Below are 27,657 nucleotides of genomic sequence, written 5' to 3' on the forward strand. Positions count from 1 at the left end.
GCAGAAGATAACAGGGTTTATATTCATATTAAAGAACTGAATCATGAATAGAAAACATTAAACATTTCCTTTTTTTTCTTTTAGAGACTTTGGGGGCCACAGCAATTCACCATCAGAATTAAATCATGTTTTTATCCTGATAACTATTATCGTCTTTTTGTCTGGAGTGACTTTAATCAGCTTGATAACTGCAGTGATTGTGGGATTAGGGTGGATTATGAACTATCATGTGTAAGTGACTTTTTGTAATAACTTTTCTTGCTGTCGTATTGTTCTGATAGTTGATTTAAATAATTCTCTTTTATAGAGTTTCTTCAAGATCTGCTGCTCCTGGATCTGAGCAGGAAACTTTTCAACCTTTGGTGAGTGAACTATAATTACAGTCTATATTCTCAAATGTGTTTCAAACATTCAGATTGATTGAACGATTGACATTTTTGCAATCTAATCCATCTGGATTTTTGAATGTTTTTATAGGGAAGAGATGACAGAGAGGACCCCTACTCAAGCCTTCAGCAACCAACAAGTGACCTCTACCAAACTATCTCTCCAGTGCATCATCAGAGCAACACCAGAAGAACTCAGCCTCAAACAATAAAGCAAATGTGAATTATTTATAGAGACACTGATCAAAGTTGCAGAACAAACCATAATGTTGATGCATTTCAGCATTCTCACTATCCATAAACCGTTTTTTTTACATATCTATAGATATGCAGCTCTACTAATAACGTGTCCCTATCTTCTCCACACACACACACACACCCACCCACACCCACACACACACACACACCAAAAGTCAGTCAGATGTTGTTCTGGAGTTAGAGCTCTTTGATAAGAAACATGTCAGAAACCAAGACAAGAAGTGCTTTATGTTATTGGGTTGAGAGAGTGACACTGGTCCACGGCACAGCGGCGAAGATGTGAGAGGAAACCTGGATCAATGCCTTTCGAACATTTTAGGTATAAAGAACATTTTCAGAGCAACAGAGGTTCATTTTGATTTCAAAATTTCTATAATGAACTTTAATCACAGCGATGTGGCTCGGCTCAGATCCTACAAGAAGACAGCAAAACAGACAACATCTCATCCACTTTCTCAGTGTACCCTCAAAAACCACCCAGCTTCTTCGTAATACCACCAACTCTGAATCTGTTTATTTAATTCTCGAAATCCTTAACACCCAGAGATTTAGGCCTTGTCCACAAAACGTTAAATCTCCGTTTCGTTTTGAAAACGTTTTCAGTAAATATGGGATCATTCCAGGAAATGTCTGCATAAGCACGGAACGACTGGAAACGCTGTAGTACATATGCCAAGCCTGTATGTGGCGCTGTATTGCTGCCACGGAGATGCACCAAAAAAGAGAAGATCACAGAAAACTGCCACAAACTTTCTTCTAGTTGCCCTTCTGGTTTTTCTCCGTGTTGGATTGAAGAACATATGGTGTACGTTGTTCCTGGTGATGGTAAAGGAGCATCAGATTTTGCTATAAAAGCTATTATAAGCGTTATAGCTTCTGCAGTACGAACACACCTCCGTAATCTGCTATTGTTGTTTGGCTTCGCTATGCACATGCGGGGTAAGTGGGCTACGCTATGTGTGACGTAATCATTTCAATAAAGATGCGGCTGGCTGTCCACATGGAGACGAAACGGTGAGTGTTTACAGATTCGTGCATTCTGGGACCCGGTTTCCAAAAGTAGCTTTTACAGCCTCCCAAAATGCCATTTCCATGTGGATGAAACACTGACATGATAAAAAACTTTTGCTTATACTCCTGAATTCGTCTCCGTGTGGACGGGGCCTAGGTGTCTTCTATAGAGAAGCTGGATGCTGGAGTTAGTGACCCAATCAGTCGGGATGAGGGTCAGCACCTCCAAGTCCGAGGCCATGGTTCACTTCCATGAAACGAGGGATTGCTCCCTCCAGGTGGGGAGGGTGTAGGAGTTCTCGTGTCGCTGGGTCTTGTTCACAAGTGAGGGTAGATCTGACCACGAGATCGACAGGTGAATTGGTTCAGCATTGGCAGTATTGAGGATGCTGTTCTGTACTGTAATAGTGAAGAGGGAGCAGAGCCAGAAGGCAAAACTCTTCATTTACCAGTTGATCTACGTCCCAACCCCCATCTCATGAACTCTGGGTAATGACTGAAAGAACAAGACTGCAGGCTCAAGCAGTCAAAATCAGATTTCTCAGGAGGGTGTCTGCACTCAGCCTTAGAGATAGGGTGAGGAGGGATCTCGCCTCAAAAGGAGTCGGTTGAGGTGGTCCAGGCATCTGATCAGGATGCTTCCTGGTCACTTTCTTGTGGAGGTCTTTCAGGCATAGACCCAGGACTATTGGGATTATATATCACATCTGGCCTTGGAATGCCGAAATGTTGGGGAGAGGGATGTCTGGGTGGACTTGCTTGCCAACTGGATCAGCAGAGGAAATTGGATGCATAGATAGATGGAAGTCACTAGATCCCTCACATCCAACTTCTCTTTTGAACACCAAACTGCTCTACATAAGTCACCAGTTTCCTAACATCCAACTTCTCTATTTTTGTCTGTATCCATCTGAAATTAGAGCATAAATGGATTTTAACATGCAGCCAGAGACATGAACAAACATGAGGGGAAACAGCAGGTTCATCTCTGGCTTTTGGACACTTCAGTAAGGAAGGACTGAGTTTAGTTGACCTCTACATGATCATTAATGTTTAAAGACATACAATCTTGAGTCTGTGATCGTAGATGTAGCTTTGTAGTTTAACACAAAATAATGTTAGAATTTCAACTAAATAAAAGGAAATGTCTTTCTCTTCCTGTTTGGACCACTTCCTTTCATCTGCTACCTCTGTGTTGCTCAAGCAGCTCCAGTGCGGTCATGATGAAGGACATTTGGTTGATGCAACTCAAGCAGGTTTGCAGTTAGCAGTCATATATGGAGGGTAATTCTCCTAACTTTGGGTTTTGAATGAGAAACATGAGTGTAGGTTCTTCCAAGAAGGTGAAGACATCTTTTTGTGCAGGCTGCAGAAACCACAGAGCTCCGTGTTCACTGCGTGAGCTCAGGCCTCTAAATATGTCAAGGCCTCTGGTAGGAACATGTCAGTGTTAGTGGGTTTGTGTCATGCAGCTCTCAAACTGAAGACCACTGTAGATAATAATAGTGTTGGTTAGACTTGTAGTGCATGAAGCTCAAACTGCAGCCTGAGAACTTGACCATCGACAGCAAGAAAAGAGTCGCCAAATGTTAGCAGAGGCATGTGAAGTAATGCTTCTTTTATCAGAGACTTCATCAGTGCGAAAGTGAGAAACCACAAGGTGCCAACCTACGACAAAATTTGCTCTACTGGCAGCTTTCACTCTTAGACTAAAATGGCGAAATGGACCCAGTTTATTGTTCTGTTCCTGTCGGCTTTGACGTGTCTCTCCAAGAAAGGTAAAGTACAAAAAGTTATGGTTTTTTAATGTCACAGTCTCAGTGGACCAGTACACATTGTCTGCATTGTTATGGTATCTCTGGTGTAAGCAAGTTGTGTCCCATCATGTTGTATTGTATGGTTCTGAACATTCATTTTAAAGCCCCTTCTGTTTGCAGTGACTGCTGAGGATACTGCAGGGGTCCGACCTGTTTGCACACACAGTGAGAATGGAGGTACAGTACAGGAGCATTAATCCCACAAAGTCTGTTCAGTGGCTCAGTTTCACAGCAGAATCATTTGTAGATAATAATCATCTTAAAATCCCTGAATTTACTGAAAGACTGTTCAATTCTCAAACTGATGATTGTGTGGTTTATTTCAAGGAAAGATGCGTCCTTAATGCTGCTTTAGGAGGTGCTAAATTCTCATTTTTACCATTTTTCTTTGCTGTTTTCGTTCACCCTTTACTCTTTGATCTGTTGTGCAGTTACTCTGAAAATTTATGCTCCAGTTTCTATTTTCTCCCTCAAAATAAAAGTCCATTTTAGCCAAAAAAGGGGGGTAAAGTAGCCTTAGCTCACTTACAGTAATAGAGTTAAATTGTATGAGAATGAATTCAGGAAAATGATGCATAAAGATGTCTCTCCTGTGTTTGCAGCTACACGGGTGGAAACTGCTGGGAGAAAACGAGGCGTTACGCCGATATGCTGCAATGACACTCAGAGTTTAGTTGTTCTGATTGTTTGTCAAATCAGAATGGAGAGAAGAGGAGAAGATTGTAGTCTGTTGTATCGAGATGGACGTGACTTTGAGAACAAATGTGACTCTAAATTTAGACTCGTGACACAGAGTCAGACTGTATTTCTCCAGTGGAACAGCCTAACCCCAGAGGATCATGGGAACATCACCTGTGAATGTTCAAATTTGAATGGAACATTCATTCTCTATCTAAATTTCTCTGTGGATGGTAAATATATAATTTTTTGTCTTGTGAATTGTCTAAAGGTCTTGTCCTTGTACTACACGGCTAAAAAAAAGTAGAACTTTCAAGTCACTTCAGAGTGAAGTAGAAAAACTTGAATGAATTACACTGTATAACTAATTGACCACAATATGACACAACAGTTAATAGAAACCAAAATCATCAAACCATTTGTCAGAAAATGGTCAAAACGGCCCATGGCTCCTCACATGTATGGACGCACATTTCTGCCACAAAAAATATGAACCCTAGGTGTTACAAAACATCTTTAGTCAGATTTAGAGAAAAGTAAGTCATAACTTTGATATAAAAGTTTGAAACTATCTGTAGCACCCGACCCATGTAGCTATAGGTGTAATATAATATTAAAGGAGTTGTAGTACTATGGGCAGGGCCCTGGGTACTTTGATTTATTTGGCTTCTGGCTAACCTGTATAACAGGAGGAAAAATCACTTGTTTTTAAACCATTATGAACTCATTAACTTAAACATTTTTAACATAACATTTTGCTCTTTTATGAACATTTATCTGGTTTGATGCTTAAAATGTTTCACTCTCTTAAAAGAACTTTATTAAAATGTATTTTTAGAGACTTTTGACATATGTATTTGTCTGAAATGACATATTTTAGACTGGGCTACATATGATACAGTCATAGTTAGTAGGAAAGTTGAAATGCTGAGAAAGTAAATAAGAATTATATTAAAGTTGAAGTTATGAGACAAGAAGTAAAAATATGAAAAGTCAGAATCAAGAAAAGTCAAAATTGTGTGATAAGAAGTCAAAATTAAGAGCTAAAAGGACAATTTCAAAAAGTCCTGACCACAACTAAAAAACTATCTCTGTGGAACTGTCACTAAATTTGGGTGAGAAATAAACAACTTTAGAAATGACTCAAAATTTGACCAAAATGTCACAACTGCTGACCTGCTGCAAAATTTTGGCCAAAAATAACCTTTTTTTTCATCAATAAAATTTGACCAAAAAGCCACGACCTTGAACCTGTTGCCATTTTTGTGCAATAAATTGACCATTTTTGAAACAACTCAAAATTTGAACAAAACATCATGACCGAAGGCGGACCTGTAACCATATTTGAATGAAAAATTGACCATTTTTTAAACAATGTAGAAAAGCTGCACATCTCACTTATAATAACTATTTAACACTTATATATTCTCACTTATATATAACTAAAATTACAAAGTTACCTAAAGTAGTTTTTCTGCACCACTGATGAGAGAAAATGGAAAGTAGAAGCTGCACTGGTACGTTGGTTCTTATTTGATGCTCTAAAACCAAAACAAAGCTGGTGTGAGTGCACCGCATGCTACTTCAGCTGCACATGTGTCTATTTAAATCAATAGATGTGTATCAAACTGACATGACGCCCACATGATGACCTAGTTTCAGCTTTGGAGCATCAGATGAGGAAACGTGATCACTTTTCTTAAGTTTGGTTTTTACATGGACACCTGCATGTGTAAATAATAATGAACTAAAATGTTCTACTAGCAGCATTGCACAGTATAGTTGCTTTCATTGTTTTCTTCATGAGACAAAGACGCTGATAACCTGAATACCATCAAACCAAAGACTTAAATGAGGGGTCCAGGGGCTTCGCAAATGAACCTTAAATCAAAAATTTTGGCTTTTATTTCATAATTTTAACCTTTCATCTCATTATTCTGACTTTTTCTTATATTGACCAAACATTTCTGGGCTTTCATACAGGTCATCCCCCACTGTTAGATCGGGGTTTCTTTGGTTTGATGTTTTGATTTAAATAGATGTCATTCTTGCCAGATTTCTGATGTAAAATGGAGGCGGTTCACATGATTGAATAAGTTTTTAATTTTTGGCAGATGAAGCTTTATATTTATGTTAAAGAGCTGAATCATGTTTCATTAATACAAAAATGATACCTTTTTATTTTAAAGATGCTCTGGAGGAAAAGGGCAGCGACAGTTTACCATCAGGTGCTGTGATCATCATGACTTTTGTTCTCTTTGTGGCTGGACTAACAGTGGTGTTAATCTGGATTGTGAAATATAACGCATAAGCAACTTTTTATTCTTACTTTATCTTGCTGTTGTTTTGTTCTGAAGGTTAATGCTGCTGAAAAATGTAAAACTATGATCTGCACTTTACCTTGTATGCTCCTCTTTATTGCATTTTGTTATTTTTAAAGACGAGACTAACGTTGATGCTTTTTTCAGTTCAGGTGTCTTAACCATTTAATTTGACATTTTTTCATACTAATCTATTTGAATTTTGGATGTTTTTCAGGGGCTGGAGAGGACCTAGATGACCTCGACTCAAACCTTCAGCAACCATCAAGTGACCTTTACTGAGCGACCTCTTCATCACAACAACAGCAGTGAAATAAAACTTAATCAATACAGAAAATACGAATCATTTAGAGAGAGGCTGATCCAAGTTGCAGAATTAACTGATATCTTTATACACGTTTGTGAAGAAAGCGTTCCTGTCTCTCTACATACACCACCCAATATTCAGCTGATGTTATTGTGGAGTCAGACCCCTTTAATATGAAACATGTTTCTCTGTTGTGTTTGTGGTTACAGACAAAACAAAAGCTGCATGGGAGTCTGGTTTAGGTGCAGAACTTCCTGAGGAGGCATGGCTGGAGAGCCTCAGAAGACAAGAAAATTAAACCAACAGACTTAAACTGAGTCCTTATTTGCACCCACTTTTCATATCAAATCTCAATTTTTCTGCATTTAAATCTTCCTTTGTCTTCTCTTAAATCTTAGCACACCTGAGTTAAAAATCTGTTACACTCTTAGTGGATTTCTTGACATTTGTTGTTCGTCAATAAAAGAATGCATCACAGTGTTGCTCTTGAATGACAAAGCTCAGTTGTCACCGTTGTGATCATTTATTCTCAGTCAGCTTTGTTACTCACTGTAAGGATGTTAAGAAGTTTGTAGTCAGGAGTTTTTTATTGATTAAAATAGAATTTGATAGACTAAACCATGACAGTTTTAAACATGGAAAGATAAAGGAAAAGAAAATCAGCTTAACTTTGATATAAGGCACTTGTATTGAATTTAACTTCAGTGTATGTGTGTGTGTCTATTGTCAGGTTGCCTTTCAAATAATTCATACATGATACGAGGACTTTGTGTTATGAATGAATAATTTGAAAACTTTAAAATACATTTTTCAAAAATTAAAATAAGGCATGTGCAGAGACCTTTTGAGGACACAACGTCTGTGGTTTTCAAAAAACTGTTAAATTTGGTTCCTCTGACCACAGAACAGTTTTCCGTTTCGACAGCAGCATTTCTGGATGGTGTTCACATATGGCTTTTCCTCTGTATGATACAGCTTTAGCTTTCATTTTTGGATGGCATGGCCAACCTTGTTGACAGAATGATTCTGGAAGTGTTCCTGAGCCGATGCAGTGATTTCATGAACAGAATCACGTCTGTTTTTAATGCAATGCCACATGAAGGCCCAAAGATCACAAGAATCCAATCCTGACCTTCATAATGGGAATTTTTACACTTTTAAGGTCTCTTTTTTATTGTACTGTCATTCCTTTTCATTCCTTTTTACAGAAAATTTGCTTTATCGTGCTACTCCAGGATCTTTACTCTATTAGTCATGTCTTCAGGAGTGATTTCTAGTGTTATAACTAAAATAACAAAGTTACCTAAATGAGTTTTTCTGCACCACTGATGAGAGAAAGAGGAAAGTAGAAGCTGCACTGGTACGTTGGTTCTCATTTGATGCTCTAAAACCAAAACAAAGCTAATGTGAGTGCACCGCATGCTGCTTCAGGTACACATGTGTCTATTTTGATCAATAGATGTGTGTCAAACTGACATGTCGCCCACATGATGACCTGGTTTCAGCTTTGAGCATCAAATGAGGAAATGTGATCACTTTTCTTAAGTTTGGTTTTGACATGGACACCTGCATGAGTAAATAATAATGAACTAAAATGTTCTATTAGCATCATTTGTAGCACGATTGCTTCATTGACTTGATGAGGCGAGGAAGCTGATAACCTGAATACCTTTGAACCAAAGACCTGAATGAGCGGCCCTTAGCCCCCCTCTGCTCATGCATGGTTACCATAACAATGTTGAAAGTAATATCTGTGATTTATGTGATTTCTGAGATTTCTGAGTCCTAGGATTATGAACTTCTCTTTAATGTACTTACAGCAGTAGAGAATTGTTCTGACACCTGCAGGACTCTGGTTTTTCAGAGTACATTGTGAAGTCTCAGATAGGCTGATAATACTGAGCTGCAGAAACCACAGCACTGTATTTACTGCTCATGCTGCTAAATATGTTGTGGCCACAAAAGTAGGCATGACAGTTTTAGTGACCTCTCTGACATACATATTTGACATACAAGTCTTAGCTATTCACTCTGAAGACCACTGCAGACAATACACAGTCTTGGTTAGATTTAGTGCACCTATAGCTGGACCTGGAGCCTGGGAACTCGACTGTACTTTCAAGAGTGTTTTCATGTGAAACCAGAAGCGTGTGGAGAGCTACTTCCTTTACTGACGATGTCTCACCTTCAGGAGGACTGAAAACAAAGAAAAGAGCAGCAAGGTGCCAGCTTCACATCACTTTTGTGCTCCACCAGCAGCTCTTACTTCTTGACCATTATGGCGAACTGGACTCTGTTTATCGTTCTGATCCTGCCAGCTATGGTGTGTCTCGACAGCAAAGGTAAAGTACATTAGCTTCTATCATTCTCTAATGCTGCTGTTATGTTCTGCTCTCTTTGGTGAGATTAATCTATGAGATTTAAGAAATGCAAGATGCAAAATGTAGTTAAAGCTAAACTGCAGTGTTTTATATTTTTATGTAAATGATTGATAGAGGACTATAAGCCGTGTTACTACATACACCAGTCATTTAAATCCACCCTACTGTTGGTACAAAGTAAGGAAACTACAGGTGTCCACAAGGCTGCCCTGAAGGGGGGATGAAGGGGAGAGCTTTCTGGGGCCCATGGAGGTCAGAGAAATCAGAGTCCACTGCAAAGAAAAGCTGAAATAAAAAAAATATATATTTAGCATGAATAATAGTCCTCTTGTCAATACAGTAGTGTTGCATAGCAACAGGCAATAATGAGCACAAATGTCAGGATGACAGAGTAAAAGAAACTGACACAACCTTTTAGAAAATGATTGAACAATTGTGAAAAGAGACAAAAGGTGGATTAGAATATTTTCTTAAATGACAAAAATGAGCGGAAAGTTGCAAAAGTGGGTCAAGTGGACAAAATGGGGGCACAGGTGGCCTTGTGGTTTGGGCCGTGCACCATGTGGTCAAGGGCCCGGGTTCAAATCCAGCCTGTGGCCCCTTTACTGCATGTCTCTCCTCGTCTCTTGTAACTGTTTCCAGTAAAAGCCTCCCAAAACAGTGACAAAAATTGATAAAAAGTGACAAAAAGAAGTTGCTAATAGTGGCATAAATGTATTCAAGTGTTAAAAATTGGTGCAAAATGGGCAAGGAGTGGTAAAATGGGTCAAGTGGATGATTTGAGAAATCAATGGGAAAAAATGGGTACAAAGTGACAGAAAATGAGTGGAAACATTAAAAAAAAATATTGACAACATTAGGCAAAAGATTTCAAAATGTGTGAAGAGCAGCAAAAAGTTTCAAAAGATGGCTAAAGTAGGTCAAGATGCAAAAAGTGGCAGAAATGTCAGAGGGGGAGAAAATTGCAAATATGGGCAAAGTGTTAAAGAAAAGGCAAAAACAGGATAAACTCTGGGGGCAAAGTCCCGATGAAGTGGTGCAAAGTGGATAAAAAGTGGCAAAAGTGGGCAAAAGCAGCAAAAATGGGATAAAATTGCCGAAAAACTGACAGAAAATCAACAAAATTGGATGACTGATTGCAAAATGTTTGAGAAGCATCCAAAATGAGCAAAAGCTGGTAAAAGTAGGCAGAAGTTGCAGGAAATCTCAAAGAGGAGCAAAAAATTGCTAATATTTTTTTTTTTTTTTTTTTTTTTTTTTTTAAAGGGGGTAAAAAGCATTAGAAAATAAAAGTGGCAGAAATTAGTGGAAAGAGGTAAAAATGGGATACTAATGTGAAAAAACAAAACAAAACAAACAAAACAAAAGTGGCAGAAATGTCAAAGAGGGGGAGGAAATTTGAAAATATGGGCAAAGTGTAAAAAAAAAAAAAAAAGGGCAAAAACAGGATAAAACTTGGGGAAAAAGTTCCAATAAAGTGTTGCAAAATGGACAAAAAGTGGCAAAAAATGGAAAAAAAACGGGATAAAAAAGCAGCAAAATTGGGTTAAAATTGCACACAAACTGGCAGGAAAATTGACAAAATTGGGTGAATGATTGCACAATGTTTAAAAAGCATCCAAAATGAGCAAAAGAAGATTAAAGTAGGCAAAAGTTGCAAAAGGTTTTTGCAGAACGTGACAGAAAATGTCAAAGAGGAGCAGAAAAATGCTAATATGGGTAAAAATGGGCAAAAAGCATTTAAAAATGAAAGTGGCAGAAATAAGTGGAAAGGGGCAAAAATGGGATAATAATGGGAAAAAACTCAAAAAAAGTGGCACAATATGAGTGAATAGTGATAAAATGGTTGATAAGCAGCAAAAATGGACAATAAGTGGGAAAAAAAATGTCAGAGGGCATCACAAAGATGTGGTGATAATGGACAGAAAAACTGGTTTAAAAGTACTGGGAATAAATAATTTTAGAACCCAGTACTAGCTGACACACTTTTCAGCTCTAGCATGAATAACTGTTAGCCAGGATGCTAGCACCAATGCTATTGATCCAACACACATACATTGACATCATCAGTAAATGACTAAAGGGGAGGGCCCATTCTCTGGGTTTTTCAGGGGCTCAGCTAACTCTGAGGGTGGGAGTCTGGTTCCAAACAGTTTGAGCTCATGATGACACTGGAGAGTTTATCGTGCATCTAAAGAGCCTTTGTATTCTACTTGTCATAATCATGAAAAAATGCATCATATCTTTCCTTTGTTTGCAGGAACACGAGAGGAAACCATCAGGAGAGAACGAGGAGTTCTGTCAGTGTGCTTCAATGACACGATGAACAACATCATGCTGATCGTTTGTAAGATCAGAACAGAGAGAAGAATGGGACAAAACTGTAGTCTGTTGTATCGAGATGGAGGGAAAATTGAGGATAAATGTGACTCAAGATTCAGACTTGTGAAAAAGAATGAGACTGTGTTTATCCAGTGGAAAGACTTAACCCCAGAGGATCATGGGAACATCACCTGTGAATGTTCACAAACAGGTGGAACATTCACTCTAGAGCTCAGTGTCCGTTTTGATGGTAATTCACAAATATTTTACTTTGGCTGTATCCTCCATGTTTTTTTCTCATCACTCTTAATTTGAAAGTCTACTCATTCATAAAAAAAACTCATTTAATTTGTTAACTCTGTTAGAACAAAACTACAAACAGCATTCAGCAGCCTACTGTGCTTTAAAATACCAAACAGTGGTGTAAAACTTCTAACTTTTTTTTTTTTCAAGTTTCAGAGAATGAAGTACACAGCAGTGAGAAACCAGAGCAGCTCTTTCCTTTTGTTGGTGGAATTTCAGTCATCGTTATAACTGCAGCCATCCTTGGGCTTGTCTGCAGGAGGTTACATCACAGGTAAGACTACTGGAGCCATCCTATCTGGACCAGAATGCACCTGTTATTTAATTCTGACCAGTGTTTTTTTTTTATCCTGACCTGCACAGCAAATTCTCTGTGAACAGATTTATTTTTAACTTTACAGGAAACAAGCAGAGCCCCTGAGCAGCCCTCCAAACATGGTACTAGAAGAAAAACATCTCTTTATATCTCAGTGCATTCAGCTTTTATTGTTTTCTTTGTCAGTAAACTAAATGTTTTCTTTTGCTGCAGGATCCTCCTGACATTGAACCCTACAGCACCTTCACCCAGAGAGAAAATGGACTCTACTCAACTGTCAAACTGTTCAGCTCTCCACCAACATGAACTATTAAAACATGTTTAACAGAGAGGGAAAGCAAGCAGGAGGGTTGTTGTGAAGTTCTAGCTCTTGTAAATATGTTTTTAAGCTTTAATGCACAGTGATCAACATCACTGTAGGTTTGCTTGTAAAAGCCAAAGGGCTGCTGTAGATCTGCAGCCTCTGCTTCCTTTGTTTACTGTGTAGAAAGTGAAAGTAGGTCAGTTATCCACAAGATGGCCCCGTTTCTCTTTTTGATGACCTGCTGTGTTTGACTGACTCTGTTTAACATAACTGTGATGACAGTGTGTTCATTTTGTAAATAGAGATTATTAAAACAGTTAACCCTTAAGAGATCCTACAGTCATTTTATGCCATTCAGTTTTTCTATTTCTAAGACATTTTGGCTGTGTTGAGTGAATATAGCTCAAATTTGCAAGAGGATACCCATTTTTTTGTTTTTCAAATTTAGAATTGCCATTAAAGTTCCTTTTATGAACCTAAAATGGCTGAGCTGCACAAAAACGGACTTATTTGTTCCTAAGGACAAAAAATATCCATTGAAAAATACATTTTTGATCCCACATTTATCTTAACATAAACTCATGTATTCCTTTATGTTAAGATTTCATTTCGGACTAATTTTTCGATTTGTCCACCAGATGGAGCTATTTCCCCCCATTCAAAGCATGCTGCACATGTCCACTTTTTCTGCAAGGATGCCATGCTGCTGAAGGATAAGTGTGTGTCACTGTTGATGTTGGATAATGGTGTGTCTGTGTCTAAACACACTGGCCTTTAAAGGGGTAAAATCTTAGAAGTATAATAAACCTTTATGTATATTTCAGTTTTAAAAGATTAACTCATTTAAAATGGTGAAAAAAAATCAATCTATTTCATTTTTACGGCTGTTTTTTGGGAAGCTACCTTTTTTGGTCATGAGGACTTTGAATGTAAGTTTTGTTTTAAATCTGACACTGTAGATGATGAAGCATCAAAATCAGAGTTGCTTTCAATAATTGACCAATCTCAGGCACTGATGATAATAATAGATATAATAATAAATATAATAATAATAATAATAATAATAATAATAATAATATTTATAATAATAATAATAATGGTATTAATAATAATAATAATAAATATAATGTTAATAATAATAATAATAATAATAATAATAATGATATTAATAATAATAATAATAATAATAATAATAATAATATAATGATATTAATAATAATAATAATAATAATAATAATAATAATAATAATAAAAGTAAAAAAGTCAAATTAAAACAAAAATAAAAATGAAATAATTTTCATAAAGAAAGTACAGTTATAATAATAATAACAATAATAATAATAATAATAATAATAATAATAACGATAATAATAATAATAATAATAATAATAATAATAATAATAATAATGATGATGATAATAATAACAACAACAACAACAACAATAATAATAATAATAATAATAATGATATTAATAATAATAATAATAATAATAATAATAAAAGTAAAAAAGTCAAATTAAAAGAAAAATAAAAATGAAATAATTGTCATAAAGAAGGTACAGTAATAATAATAATAATAATGATAATAATGAGCAAATACTCCTTGAAATTGTTTTATGGTATTTTTGTTTTTATTAAAAACAATGGCATTGTTTAAACATGATAGCCTTTAAAGGGGTAAAATCCCCCAAATATAACTAATATTTGATATTTATATTTTATTCTTAATTAGTCCTTAAAAATACTGTCTTTTTTAAAGTAGAAAACAATATTAATATATATTATTTTTACAGCATTTTTTGGGAAGCTGACATTTTCTGTCCTTCGGGACAAATGCATTAAGATATTAAAGGAACTCTTAAGAGTTAAAATCCACACAAACACTCATCTGGTTTCCCTAACTGAGGGTTGTGGGTGTAACAGCTTGTTTCCACAGGAGATATATATTTTTAAATATATGTAATTTTCAGGAAACATTTGTTTAGTTTCTCTAAAAAACCTACAGAGTTTATAAAGCATAGCAACCATATAGAGTGTGTATGCATGCATATGCTTGAGAAAACATATGATTGAGCTTTTCTCTTATCAGATTGTTATATCTCTAGAACAGATTCCAGTGGTAAATAAATTTTTATTTATGAGAAATAAAGATTAATGTGACAAGTCCAGGGACCCTGCACACATGTGACCCTGCACACATGTGGCCCAGCGGCTGCAGCCATGGCTAAACTATTAAGGCTCAGTGGGAGAGCACAGTTATTTTTAATGCTAGTTCAGCTTTGAATTGGTGCCTTATTGGTGCATTTATTTATCAAAATAGCAGTTTTCTGTTGATGCTGCTTTTTTAGCTCTATATTCAAGCTGCTGTGGTATTCCCCCGGAGCTTTTTTGTTTGTTAGCTAAAAAGAATGACAAAAATCTCTTCTGTTGCTGTTTGATGCCAGTTATTTTCTCACGCATCTTCCTCTCTGGTTTTCCCCTGCTTTCTCTCTTTTATTTACAGTCAGTAAGTTAGCACGCACGCAGATAATAACAACCATGTCCTTCCTTTTTGGTTGAAACTTTGCATTTTTTCCTTGTAATCAGATTTTTAAGATCAATCTCAGCATTTTCTTTGTTTTCTTTTTCCTGCTGGTCTGGTCTGTGCAGGGGTCATGTTAAAGCATCAGTTCAACAGATTCCCTCGGTGTTATTGAGGGAGATTTCAGGGAAAGCAGTCAGCTGTTCTGGATGGTGAAATAATTCAAGCATATGTCTGCATAAGTTAACATTTCTTAAATTAACTGTCAAATAAGCTGTACAACAGGGACAAAGCATGGAAAAAAGCCAAAGAGACAAATTCACTGAGTGATTGGCAGCAGTTTCGAAAGCTCAGGAACAAATGCACTGATTTGATTAAGAAAGCAAAGTCAAATTTCGTCACCAAGCTATTAACTGATAGTGAAAACAATCCTGCAAAATTCCGAGAGACAGTAAACTCTCAAAAATCCCGTACAGTTTCATCACTTCCTCACTGTGTTACCACTGAAAATGACCCAGCAAGAAATGACTCATGTTTTTAATCTCCATTTTATCTCAGCTGCAGATACTTTTGTGACCCCAAATTCATCTACAGGGCTCTCTGACATGCCTGAAGATACATTTAGCAGCTTGAATGATAGATCAATCAACAATTGTGTAGCTGAATTATCCTGGTCTGATAAAGCTTGCTGTTAACACATTCAGATAATACATCAGGTAGAGTTCTTTCACTGTTTAGGAAACATTTACAGTCCATCACATTCCAACTAAAGACATTTTTATATGAGAGTATGACTAAAATACCTTACATGCCTTACATGTAACTCATGGTTTCCTCGGTCAAAAAGATCTGATGATTCATGACACCACATGTATGGCTTAATGACTGATAAGCAAATGACTGACTTCTGACGCAAACCAAATGATGCACGTGCCTTACTAAAGGGTGAGTGCTCAGTTAGGAAATCCCTAAACCAAGTCAAGCTCTTATTGTTGGACCCGACAAGTTAAAAATGCTGGTAATACCAGCGCCCCACAGTCACTACTTTTCATACATCTCACCACCCACCATCCAAGCATGTAGGCGTCCTTATTGCTAACATTCATCCCAAGCAGTATCCCCATCAACAGACCCAAGCCTTGTAAACACAAGCTCCAGGTAGTGGCAATGCCAAAACCACCCATCATTGCCAATGGTGCTGAATTGCCACCAAAAACAATTAATGGATCCAGGTGCCAACTTTAGACATGAATCAAAGAGAACACAAGAGAAGATGAAAACAGTCCTATAGAGAGCTTATAAATCTCTTGCACAATGCAAAATCTAACCTTTTGTAAAACTGGACAAGTCAGCTTTAGAAATAAAAAAACAGAAGTTGTTTTGCAACTGATCAGCAGGCGTGGGTCATGCACAGCTCATAAGCATGTTTGAGTTTCAATATCTGAGAACTGAACCTTACACCTGTTTTATTCTAGGGCATAGGGCTTGTGTTGCATAACCAGCACATAGCAACCAAAAGCCACAAGCCAAAAGGTATACACACGCTAGTTTAGAATTACCCTGAAAGCTGACAGGTAGCACAGGTACTTCCCAGTGTAATGACTAGATCAGAATAGAATAACAAAACACAGAGGCAGCAAACATTTCTGCAGTAAATCATCAGATGCACTTAAACTGCTGCTACAATCCCTGTGGTTCTTCATTAGTCATGCATTTATGAGGAAATGAAATTAAAATTCCTCAGGTTTTCATATTTTTTCTCAGGCATTCAATCCATTGATCAATGAGGGTTCTCAAGTATACACATTACACCACAATAACCTCTTTCCAAGGAGATGAGTTAGGTTCTTTCCTGCAGATTTAAGAGGAATTCAAACTTCCACTTCTGTTTTGTAAACAACAAGGGGAGCAAAACAATCATGTTGATGAGTTTGTATTCTTCTTAGCACACAGTAACTTTAGAAACATGGTGAGTAAGGAAAAGAGACAATGAGGGTTCAATTCCTTTGGGATGCCTTTGTAAGTATACGACCCCATTCGTTGTCTTCCTGTTGGATTGTCTAGTGATAAACTGAAATATCCAAAAAAGGCAAAGGATTTACAGTCACTGCATGAGATTGCAGCTACATTCTTGACACATCCTTGAGATAACCCTTCTGTTTCATTCTGAGAGTTTCATTCTTACCAAGCATTCCCTATATATCCAGGAACACAAAGTCTCATAATTAACTAACCTAGCACGAGTGAGTTGAGGCATCTCAAGGGCGTTCACAACAAACTCCCCAAGGCTTGACTGAAAGAGGCGTGTCTGAAGCCTTGATGCAGCGTAGCTGGATACCATCTTTAACTTTTCCATAAAAATGTAAAAAAAATATGTTGTCATCAGACATAAATTTATCAGAAAACTGCACAAACATTAACATCTCATTCAACGGAAAGTCATCAGTAAGCACGGTCACATTCTAAACCGTAACATTTGTAGTGTAAGCCTTTCCAGTGCTTCTACTGTAACTAACACATTGTTAAGGCATGTTTAATCAAATTACTGGTCAGTAGTTTTTACGTTTTAAGCTTTCTTAAATTTCCAAATACAAAATGTGCACTATACAGATTACTGTAAGGAATCTGTGGACTAGTGTATTTATTTAGCATCTGTGCTCAGTGGGTAACATGCCCTTTTTGGTTGCCCTTTTGCTGTCCCCAGTGGTGTGAGTCATATTTGGTGCATTTCCATTGAGAAATGCTTGCGATTTCACCACAAATATCCATTTTCATATGTTCCAAGCTTTCTTAACTTTCCATTATCAAGATGTGCACTATACCGATTACTGTAAGGAATCTGTGGACTAGTGTATTTATTTTGAAAATGTATCCAGTGAGTTACATGCTTTTTTTGTTGTCCTTTTGCTGTCTAGATTGTTGCAAGACACATATGTGGCGCATTTCCACCAAAATCTTGCTCGCAATTTTACCACAGACGCCCATCCAGCCTCACTCAAAGTGATGGGAATTGTAGCCTTGCTTAGAGACCTGGATCATGGCTCAGCAGTTATAGGAGTCTTTCATCTCTGAAATGGCTCTTCGTTTGCATCCCGTTTGGCTTTTCATGTCTTTAAAATAACAAAAATAGCGAATAAAGGAAAGAAGTTTTCAAATGGGAGAGCCATCTCTAAGAAATAACGCATCGCAACTCACTTGTGGTCTTGAACCTGGTCGTCATTTCAACCAGTGATGCACAAGATTTATTTGCTAAATAGTACTGTTTGTGCCAAAAAAGAGGGAGAAAAGCTGTTAAACTGTCTGCTAACCAAAGGACTAAGAGTTTAGCTCCACTCTTAAGGGATGGGTGGATAGATAGATGGATGGATAGATGGATAATAGGGTTAGGGTTAGTACAGATGGAAGGACAGATGGGTGGATACTCTATAAATCCTGAGGGAAATGCAAGTACTCAAGGATAGGTTTGCTTGGTACCACAGTAGAATGGTGCCCAAAAGTAGGGTGCTACAGACCAGTTCTATTGTTACCATTGCCAACATTTAACACTGGAAAATGTCCAAATATGCTCATCAGACGTAAATGTATTAGAAAACTTCCCACAAATGAGCTGAGGCACCTCTCACTGTTTTCAACATTTCATTCAGTTGAAAGTCACCAGTAAACACGGTCACATTTTAACCCTTAACCCTTGTAGTGCTAGCCAATTCAGTGCTTATGTCCTAACTAACACATCCATATGGAATGTTTAACAACATTATTCACAGGTATGTAATACAGATGTTTCGGGCTTTCTTAACTTTCCATCTACAAAATGTGCACTACACAGATTTCCCAACTTTGAACACTGGAACTGAACACTGAACACTGAATTGAACTGAACATAATCACTTGATGGAAATAAGTGACATCTGATGCTAAAGGTCTATATTTGGAGGCAGGATGTAAGTGGCATCTTAAAAAAACAATCCAACTGACAATAAAGTTGAAATGTAGGCTAATGTACCCAGGAATGTTGGTTCTGGTCAGTCAAATGTCTTTAACAACAGGGAAAAGTTTGCACTTTTTTAAAATCTGTGATTTCTTTATTTTTCAACGGTCCCTTCCATCTCCTTTGAGCTTTTCTGCCACACTTAAAAAGCTGAACAGCCCTTGGTTGGACAGAAGCATGGCCACCAAATGCTATCTGTTTGATATCAATGTCATACTAAAATGAGATTTGGAGCATATTCAATTAGCGGCAGGAAACCACTCCCAAATGGATGAGATGCAACAGAGGACAGGCAAATGTATTGATCTGCAGTGAAAGTGGTGGGACGGAGCCATTATGTGATGTCATTTCTTTTTAATGGGGATATGAATTTTCCCAAGAAGATGCAATGACACAGTTTAGTTTCTCTGTTCTGTACTGAGTATAAACCTTTTCTTTCTTGACTGTTTTGTCAATATTGGTGGACTTTCCAGTCACAAGGTGAGATATCACAAGTCTGCTCCAAAAAAACCTGGGTCCTGAGAAATCTAAAGTCAATTGTTTAGCGAGATCACACAGTTATGAGAATTTGATCAGCCGGGGGAAGCATCATGAAACACAATCACAACACCAGAAAGCCACTGGGGGATTGGAACTTCTGCTTCTGTCATTTCACAGAGCCTGAGATCGCTAATAACCAAATAAGTTCTCGGCTTGACTTTATGTAAATCATTTAAGGAGAGGTCATGAATAATCAGAGAGAAACATTCTGAGTCAGGACTTCTTTTTCTGCTTAGTTCCCTTTTTCTTTTTTTATAAAATCAATTAAAGCATTAAAGAACTGCCAGTCTTTTTAATCTTGTTTGAATGTTTAATTAGAGTACGTGTATTACACACTAAAGTACCATAAATGTTGGTACATTCAGTCATGACCTCATTGAAGGATTTTCTGTTTTATTCCTGTAAATTAGCAGTGTTCTACTTCTACCGATGTGCTACAAAAGGATATCCCCACCCACCACTCCCTCCCTCAGACTATTTAAAAGCCACTGCAGCTGAATCAAAAGTGAAAGCATCACTGCTGCTGATATCAGTCAACATGCTGCACATCCTGATAATCACCAGCCTGCTGTTTAAAGGTAAGGGAGATTTAAATAAGAGGATGCTTTCCTCTGATTTACTTTATATATTTAGCATTGTAGCTTGCAATCACTGCACTGTCATGTTGTCATGTGTCATTTTTTACATGTTTTTATGGCATAATTAACTCTTTTTTAAAGAAACATTGTGTTTTAAGCTGAAATCTTGTCTGAATATGCCTAGGTAGTGTGTGCACCACTTTTAGAGCTATCACATGGTGCTTTACTCAACATCACACATGCATTTTATACTTAGAACCTGCACTTATTCATGGTATTTATTTTTACCTTCAGCCTCGACATCACACATCATCAGTCGTGGAAACAGAACAGCTGACTTTGGAAAGGATGCGTACTTCAGCTGTGTAGTCAGCAACCCCACAGGTAAGGGAGACACCCTTTCTTTATACTGCAGATTTAAAGGGAGAATGGTATGGAAGCCCAAAGTTACCAGTGGAAGATAAAAAGATATTTTTTAAAAAAATCTTTATTTTAAAATGCTAATATTACCCATTTTTATACATTTTTAAACCCTGCAAGTTTTAGGCCTTGTCTTGTTTTGTTTTGTAAATTTCATCCTTTTTTCAAGAAAAGAAAGGGAGAATTGTATGGAAGTCCAAAATTACCAGTGAAAGATAAAAAGATATATATTTTTTATTACAGAATCTTTATTTAAAAATGCTAACTCTACAAATTTTTGCACACTTTTTTACACTATACATTTTAGGAGTTCTCTTTTTTATTCTATAAATTTTATTCTTTTTTTTTACAAAAGAAAGGTAAATTTTATGGAAGCCCAAAGCTGCCAGTGAAAGATAAAAAGATATATAAGTGCTGTCAAACGATTAAAATTTTTAGTCAGATTAATCACAGGGTTGCTGTGGATTAATTTTGATTAATCATGATTAAATATCATTCGTTTTTAATCTATATTAATCACGTTTTATTTTGCATAAGCAAACAGACTAAAGAAAGAAGGGAATATATATGCCGGGGCTATTCAATTATAAATTCAACGGGACCAAATTTTTGTTCCGACGGGTTTTTTTTAATGCTGGGCATAGATTAATTTTTTTAATCTACATTAATCTCACTGTAATCCTGTAGTTAATCTAGATTTATCTAGATTAAAATGCTAGATTTGAATTTTGCCGAAGACATTAAAAAAATGCTTGACCTATCTAAATATTAAGGAAAATGCATCACAGACTGCTTGAGAACGCCTTACTTGCTCACCACTGAACCCTCACTTTAAACACCAAAGTTTGCTCATTTATCATGTGGATTTCAACCATGGAAATATAACAACGACATGGGTGAAGGATGGTTCAGATCAGCGCTTGTTCTCTCTTGCTCGCTCACCACCGCTCTGCGCACTTTACTTGGTCTGAAACAGCAGGTGGCGGTATGCACGTAGCTGGTTTAAAACCCCGCAAAGGAGGAGGAAGAAGAAGATTGTTTTTGTTTTGACCCGGCAAAAAGTCCATCATACATCCATGGATGATTAAAATCACTTTTAAAATGCCAGCAACTTCGCTCTTCATATCTGCACATCTACGTGCAGCTCAGAGGATTAAATGGGCTCGTGCTGCAAAGATACAGCAGTTTTTGAGGTGACAGGAGACTTTTATTACCTTTGCACCTCCTCTCACTGACTCCAGTCTGTGTTCATCTGTAAGGTGAGTCGCAGCACACCATTTATTGACTGGATTCTGATGATTTCCGCCCTTTATTGAAGAAAAATGTGAACAAACTGCCGCGCTGTTTAAATTTAGCGCCTCCCATATCGAGTTGGTTGGTCACTAACAGATCAACGGCCCATTTGCGCATGCGTGGCGGCATGCTCGATGGTAACCCTACTTGGACAAACTCCCCAAAATGCGTTTCCAGAGACGTTTCAGGGATTTTGAGTCATTTTGCGCTGTAGATGGGTTAACTGCGTTAAAATTTTTAATCAGATTAATCATGATGATGGATTAATCCACATAAACTAGTTAATTTTGAAAGCCCTAATATATATATATATATATATATATATATATATATATATATATATATATATAAAATCTAGATTTTAAAATGCTATTATTACCCATTTTAAGACATTTTTGTACACTATAAATTTTAGGAGTTTTCTTGGTTGTTTTATAAATTGTATTTTTTTTTTTTTAAGAAAAGAAAGGGAGAATTGTATGGAAGCCCAAAAACCAGTGAGAGATGAAAAGTTATATATATATTAATCTTTTTTTAACATTTATCTTTAAACATACAGTGCTTAAAAAATTTATTAGACCACCTGTCATGTGTGTCTTAGAGACTATCCAGCATCATGAAGTGCTTTAATGCGGACTCTTTCATTTTCAGTCAGCTCTCCACGTTTTACCATTTTGAACAGGAATGAGGAACTTCAAACTGAATTCACCCAAATTTGAGCCGGCTCACTGGGCTTCTCTGAGAAGTCAGAAATTAATCAAGCATAACATTCAACCACTAAAACTCATTTTCTGTTCAGGAATGCAAGTAAATAACTATAATTTGACATATTAATCAAGAAATAATAATGTGCTTTAATATTTTTCAGTTTTTTTGTAAATCAGTAAATTTGAAAATTCATAGATAACAATAATTATATTTTAGCATTAAAAATATCATTTCAGTTAAAGAGCTTCTACATATTGGTGTATTAACCATTGCAGAAACATAAAAAATGATTTTGGTAATTACCAATGCTGTTAATTTAGGGCAGCTGTGGCATAAACCTTACTTTGGTTAGGGTTAGGGTGGTCTAATAAGTTTGTTAAGCACTGTATATCTTGTTTTGTTTTTTAAAATTTCATTCTTTTTTTAAGAAAAGTATCTTTGGTGGAAAATCACAATAGTGACATAAGAATAAAGATTAGAATTTTCTTTTTTTTTTTTGAAGAACTTTATTTGGAAAAAAAAAACATTGAGCTAAAGGGTAATGCAAACAAATACATGTGAGGGTTATGCTAATTCTAAGCAAAAAAACGTCACAATGATGAGCTGGCTAAGGACTGGGGCACCCATGGAGGACTGGTTTATTGTTATACATGATATCTATACAATGGAAAAACTGTATTGAGTTTATATCACCAATTAGACCAGATTTTAACTAGACACAGAAAAAATTATACCTCTTAGATCCCCTTGGTTTAGCACTACGTTGTAAAAAAAAAAAGATGAGACAGGTGCTTTAAGGTTTAAGCCGGAGATTTATGTATTGTTTTATTTTAAAAAGTTGGTCAAAGTTTAAGAGAAAAACAGAGATAATTATGTGAAGTTTTGAAAGTCTGTACATTGTTTCACAGCTGCCTGTTACACTGATATGAGGTGTCTCTTCCCCCACAGGTGTGCTTCAGGTAACATGGCAGAGACTTTTTAAAGACGAGTCCATCGAGAATTTGGCCACTTTTAGCAAACGCTTTGGGGAGCAAGTCAACGAGCCTTACCGCAGAAAAATAATCTTCACAGAGGCATCTCTAAACTCGACATCCATCACTGTCAAGAACGTGACGTGGGAAGATGAGAGCTGTTATATTTGCTCCTTTAACATTTATCCTGAGGGCTCTCAGAGGAAGCAGATTTGTCTCACAGTACAAGGTAATAAAGCCTGGCAACACAGAAGTCAAAAAGTGAAATTATAATCACTGAGGGTCTTGCATTGTAGCCCCCAGCCTTTAAATAACTAGTGTTGATCTCTTTTAAGGAATATCGAAGGTGAAAACAGAAGTACAAGCTCCCAGTGTTGAACAACAGGAGGATGAAGAGAACGTGGAGGTTGCAGTAAGCTGCTCAGCGACAGGTAAACCAGCTCCAACAATTGAGTGGGACTTCTCTGCTGATGCCACACATCTGGACAACCACACGACCACTAAGATCATGAACAGTGACCGGACGTTTACAAGCAGCAGCAACATCACTCTGCAGGTCCATTCAGACTGGAACGGGTATGTGGACTGTGTGATCAATAAAGGCGCACCAGGACAACGGCGGGAGACGAGGAAGTTTACTTTTGGTGGTGAAGAGGACAGGAAGACAGGAGAGACTGGTATGATCTTGCTCTGTAAAGGTGTCTTTGTGAAACTGTGGTTTAGGCTTTCATGGGTTTGTTTCCCCAGGGTGTTCCAGTAAGACTGCCATTATGCTCACTAAAAGGAAAGTATGCCACAGCAATCATAAACCACTCCCTTTGTAAGCAAAACACTTATTGTCAGGAACAGCTGATGCTGGTTTATCTGGAAGTGTTCGGTAAATATTCACTTGAAACCTTACGTAAGGCAAAGCTTTCTTCAAGTTATCTAAATATGCAGAGGCGAAGAGAAGAATCCCCTACAATCCAACAAACTGGAGTGAAAAACACCAAAATTATGAGGTAAATAAGACTATCAGAGTCAAAAATCTGAAAGGATAACAATAATGATGAGCAGAAATTTGGAGTAACTTACACAGCAAAGCATTCCTGAAATGTTGAACACACAAGATTTGAGGTCACAGTGACCTTTGACCTCTGAAACAAATCAGTTCATCCTTGAGTCAGAGTTGACATTTGTGCAAACTTGTTTTAAAATCAAAGTTTTTATAGGATATTGTGTTCACAAGCAAGGGATGAACATGAGGCCCACTTACCTTAACTTTTGACATGCTGCTATAAAATCTTACCAATTAATCTGTAAGTCAGAGTGGATATTTGTGCTAGGTTAGAAGAAAATTCCTCAAAGCAGGCGTTAGGTAAGCAAAGGATAAACATGAGGCTCAGCATCCTGGATATTTGACCTCGAAAAACTAGTGAGTTCAACTTTGAGTCAGAGTGGACATTGGTATAAAGTTTGAAGAAAATCCCTCAAAGCTTTCTTGATAAATTGCGTTCAGAAAGGTAGGGATGAACATGAGGCCCTTTGACCTACAGTATAACCTCCAAATTCTAATGAGCTCATCATTAAGTCAGAGTGGACATTTTCCCAAAGTTTTTACCTAATAAAAGATTTCAAAGATTCTGTGTTGACAAGCAACGTGTGAACATGAGGCCCACTTACCTTAACATCACAATTAAGAGCTTTGTGCCAGAAAACAGTAAATTTAACCCCCGACCTCCATCTTTCTGCTCTGGCAAAAAGGCAGATGTGCTCTGATCAGAAGCCATTTTTATAAACTGAGAGGACTGTCTCTTGTAAGTGGGTGTGGCTTCAGCTCATTCGAAGACACGCCCACACATTCTAGAGCAGATTTGCCTCATTTTTCATGATTTGAAGCTTAATCTTTTAAAATTAGAGATATTTTTCACAACTAAAATTTTGCCTGGTGGGTCATAACACCTTCGCCTATCATACAATAAACCTAAAATAAAGAATTTTTAAAATCACTTTACATAGCCTTTAAGGATATTCCCTCGTGTTCAAATGCAAGGGATGAAACTGAGGTTTGAAGTCCTGTATGCATGGCCATACTAATCAGTCCATGCCTGAGTCAGACAAATTACTGGCAAGTTGTACAACCAGGATCCAGGAAAGTACATCATATCCAGTGAGTCGCCTAAGGGGAGTGTGGGAAATGTAGTGAATCAGGAGTGATAGCCTTCCTCTCAATAGCAGCCTCTTTGAAAAAATAGTTTCACTTTCACTTCACAGATGACTCATCACAAGAGAAACCCACGTCACAGTCCAGTCAGCTGCATAAGCACAGCTACTGGGAAGTCTGTGTTGACATCAGTGTGAAATTTACTCACCTTCCTCTTTCCAGGTATCTTTCTTTGTATCCTTACTGTACAGACTAACTCTGTACTTTTTCTCTTTACAGTAAAACGGCTGTCTTCGTCAGGAATCGCCCTTGTGATCAGTTCTATAATCTTTCTCACTTTCATAGTTGTTGCTTTTGTACTGAATCGAAAAAGGTGAGACATTATATGAGCAGATTTATTCTCCCCACATACCTTGGACTTGTTATCTTATTTGTGTGACCTCTAGCCCACATTTTAATCAACTTTATCTTTCTTTTTTTCCCATAGGTTAATAGAAAAAAGGAGCAGGAATACGCAAGTTGTTTAAGACACCTTTCATGCACCAGTCTCATCACTGTTGTATTAAGAGTTTGAATGCACTTTAAATGTCTGTATTTCTTTGGGAAACCATCAAGAAGGCAGAGCTTCTGAGCTATTCTGCAGTCAGTCAGTAGGAGGAGGAGCGCTAAATGTGTTGCCCAAAGGCATTGTCATGCTTTTTATACTGTAGACTATGCTTTATCTAAGATTATACATTATTAACCTTGCAGTGGAAATGGACTGGCCAGATTCCACATCTGTCATCAGGCGAATCCATCTTGCAAATGTGAAATGGTTGAAAACAGACCTGACCAATCAGCGTCATTTTAAAGGACCAGGCTTCAGCATGAGTTTATTCTACCAACAAGCTCCACTGTTCATAAACTAAGACTTTCAAGCTCAGGTTTCTTCCAGAGCTGCAAATCTACTACCTCATTCTGTCATGTTGCTCATTTGGTCCGAAATGAATGTGACTGACGGAACATTCATCCAATCAACACCCGAAAATTTTTTAAGCTTCACTGGTATAAAATAAACCAGATTTAACTAAACAGTTAAAAACTGTTGGTATCAAAAGCAACACAAGACCTCAAGCTATTCCAATCCATACAAAGAACGTTGTTGATGTAGTATTTATGATTTTACAGAGCTCTTATTCAGAGCTCAAACTGCAACACAATGCAATAGAGAGAGTGTAGCAGTGGATTAAAGTGGCGCTATACTGCCACCTTGTGTTAATTGCTAGGAATTAAGCTGATGCTGGAATGAGGACCAGGAAAAGTGGAGTTCTTCGACAAAGAATGTAATGAATTTGAATGTTTGTTTTTGTTTTCTACAAAAAAACGAAACCACTCAATTGATTCAGAAATGTCTTAATGTGACCGATAATTCAATCCTGTAGATTTTTGTGTTGGTATCTGTATTAATTAGATATTTATTTCACATTTATCAATCATTATTAACTTTACTTGCACTTTTGCACCCCTTGTTCAGTGTTATGTTTTATTGCAGTATTGTTCAAAGTATTTTGATTGTCTGTTGTGAACTTTGAGTTGTGTTTTGCATGAATGTATTATCTTTATTAATATAGGAACGTTTCTGATTTTTCAAAAAAGTAATTTATTCTCTTTTGTTTCCATACATAGGTCATCAAATGACCTTTCACGTGAATATTGTGACTTCTACACTTGTGTAATTTCTATGCTCTTGGACATTATCTATATATTCACACTCGGTGTGTATTAAGAAATTAAATTGTCCCTCAAGTGTTTCCAGAAATTCTGCTTTATTTTTGTCCATGCTACAATGTAGCCTACTGCAAACCATACTTAAATAACTGTGACAGTGAAACGTTGAAATGCCTCGGATATAACTGTAATATCACTCTGCTTTGTTGTTCTCAATGTACCACCAGGCTGACAAAGGGTGGAGGGTAAAGTTTGGAGATAGGCGCCATAAAATCGTATTTTAAAGACTTACTTACTCAGCGTCATTCGATTAATCGTTGTGTGGGGCTTTATATTATATTAGTCTTGGTGGTTTAATGGTGTCAAAATAATTGAGAATATTGT

General features: G+C 37.0%; 3 protein-coding genes across 6 annotated transcripts; all 3 read left to right on the forward strand.

Annotated features, from left to right (window-relative positions):
• The first annotated feature begins 1,421 nt into the window (after window positions 1-1,421).
• Window positions 1,422-7,196, forward strand: LOC121506414. 4 transcript variants are annotated; one of them, XM_041782211.1, is made up of 7 exons: window positions 1,422-1,583; window positions 3,282-3,433; window positions 3,593-3,649; window positions 4,075-4,383; window positions 6,340-6,378; window positions 6,689-6,779; window positions 6,988-7,196. In XM_041782211.1, exons 2-6 carry the CDS (start codon window positions 3,370-3,372, stop codon window positions 6,751-6,753), a joined length of 534 nt encoding a protein of 177 aa, XP_041638145.1. In that variant the 5' UTR covers window positions 1,422-1,583; window positions 3,282-3,369; the 3' UTR covers window positions 6,754-6,779; window positions 6,988-7,196. The 4 variants fall into 4 exon arrangements, with proteins under 4 accessions (XP_041638145.1, XP_041638143.1, XP_041638144.1 ...); XM_041782209.1 differs by lacking the exon at window positions 3,282-3,433; XM_041782212.1 differs by lacking the exon at window positions 1,422-1,583 and having other exon boundaries at window positions 3,278-3,433.
• A 1,631-nt stretch (window positions 7,197-8,827) lies between these two features.
• Window positions 8,828-12,413, forward strand: LOC121506074. The gene is made up of 5 exons (XM_041781580.1): window positions 8,828-9,120; window positions 11,420-11,731; window positions 11,935-12,058; window positions 12,186-12,222; window positions 12,314-12,413. Exons 1-5 carry the CDS (start codon window positions 9,057-9,059, stop codon window positions 12,404-12,406), a joined length of 630 nt encoding a protein of 209 aa, XP_041637514.1. The 5' UTR covers window positions 8,828-9,056; the 3' UTR covers window positions 12,407-12,413.
• A 7,561-nt stretch (window positions 12,414-19,974) lies between these two features.
• Window positions 19,975-27,355, forward strand: LOC121506073 (OX-2 membrane glycoprotein-like). The gene is made up of 6 exons (XM_041781579.1): window positions 19,975-20,031; window positions 20,326-20,415; window positions 23,401-23,652; window positions 23,759-24,100; window positions 25,846-25,939; window positions 26,054-27,355. The coding sequence occupies exons 1-6, from the start codon at window positions 19,992-19,994 to the stop codon at window positions 26,091-26,093; spliced, it is 858 nt and encodes a 285-aa protein (XP_041637513.1). The 5' UTR covers window positions 19,975-19,991; the 3' UTR covers window positions 26,094-27,355.
• The last annotated feature ends 302 nt before the right edge of the window (window positions 27,356-27,657 follow it).

The sequence above is a fragment of the Cheilinus undulatus genome, linkage group 24 (assembly GCF_018320785.1).
Source record: "Cheilinus undulatus linkage group 24, ASM1832078v1, whole genome shotgun sequence".
In the NCBI taxonomy this organism is placed as follows: Eukaryota; Metazoa; Chordata; class Actinopteri; order Labriformes; family Labridae; genus Cheilinus; species Cheilinus undulatus.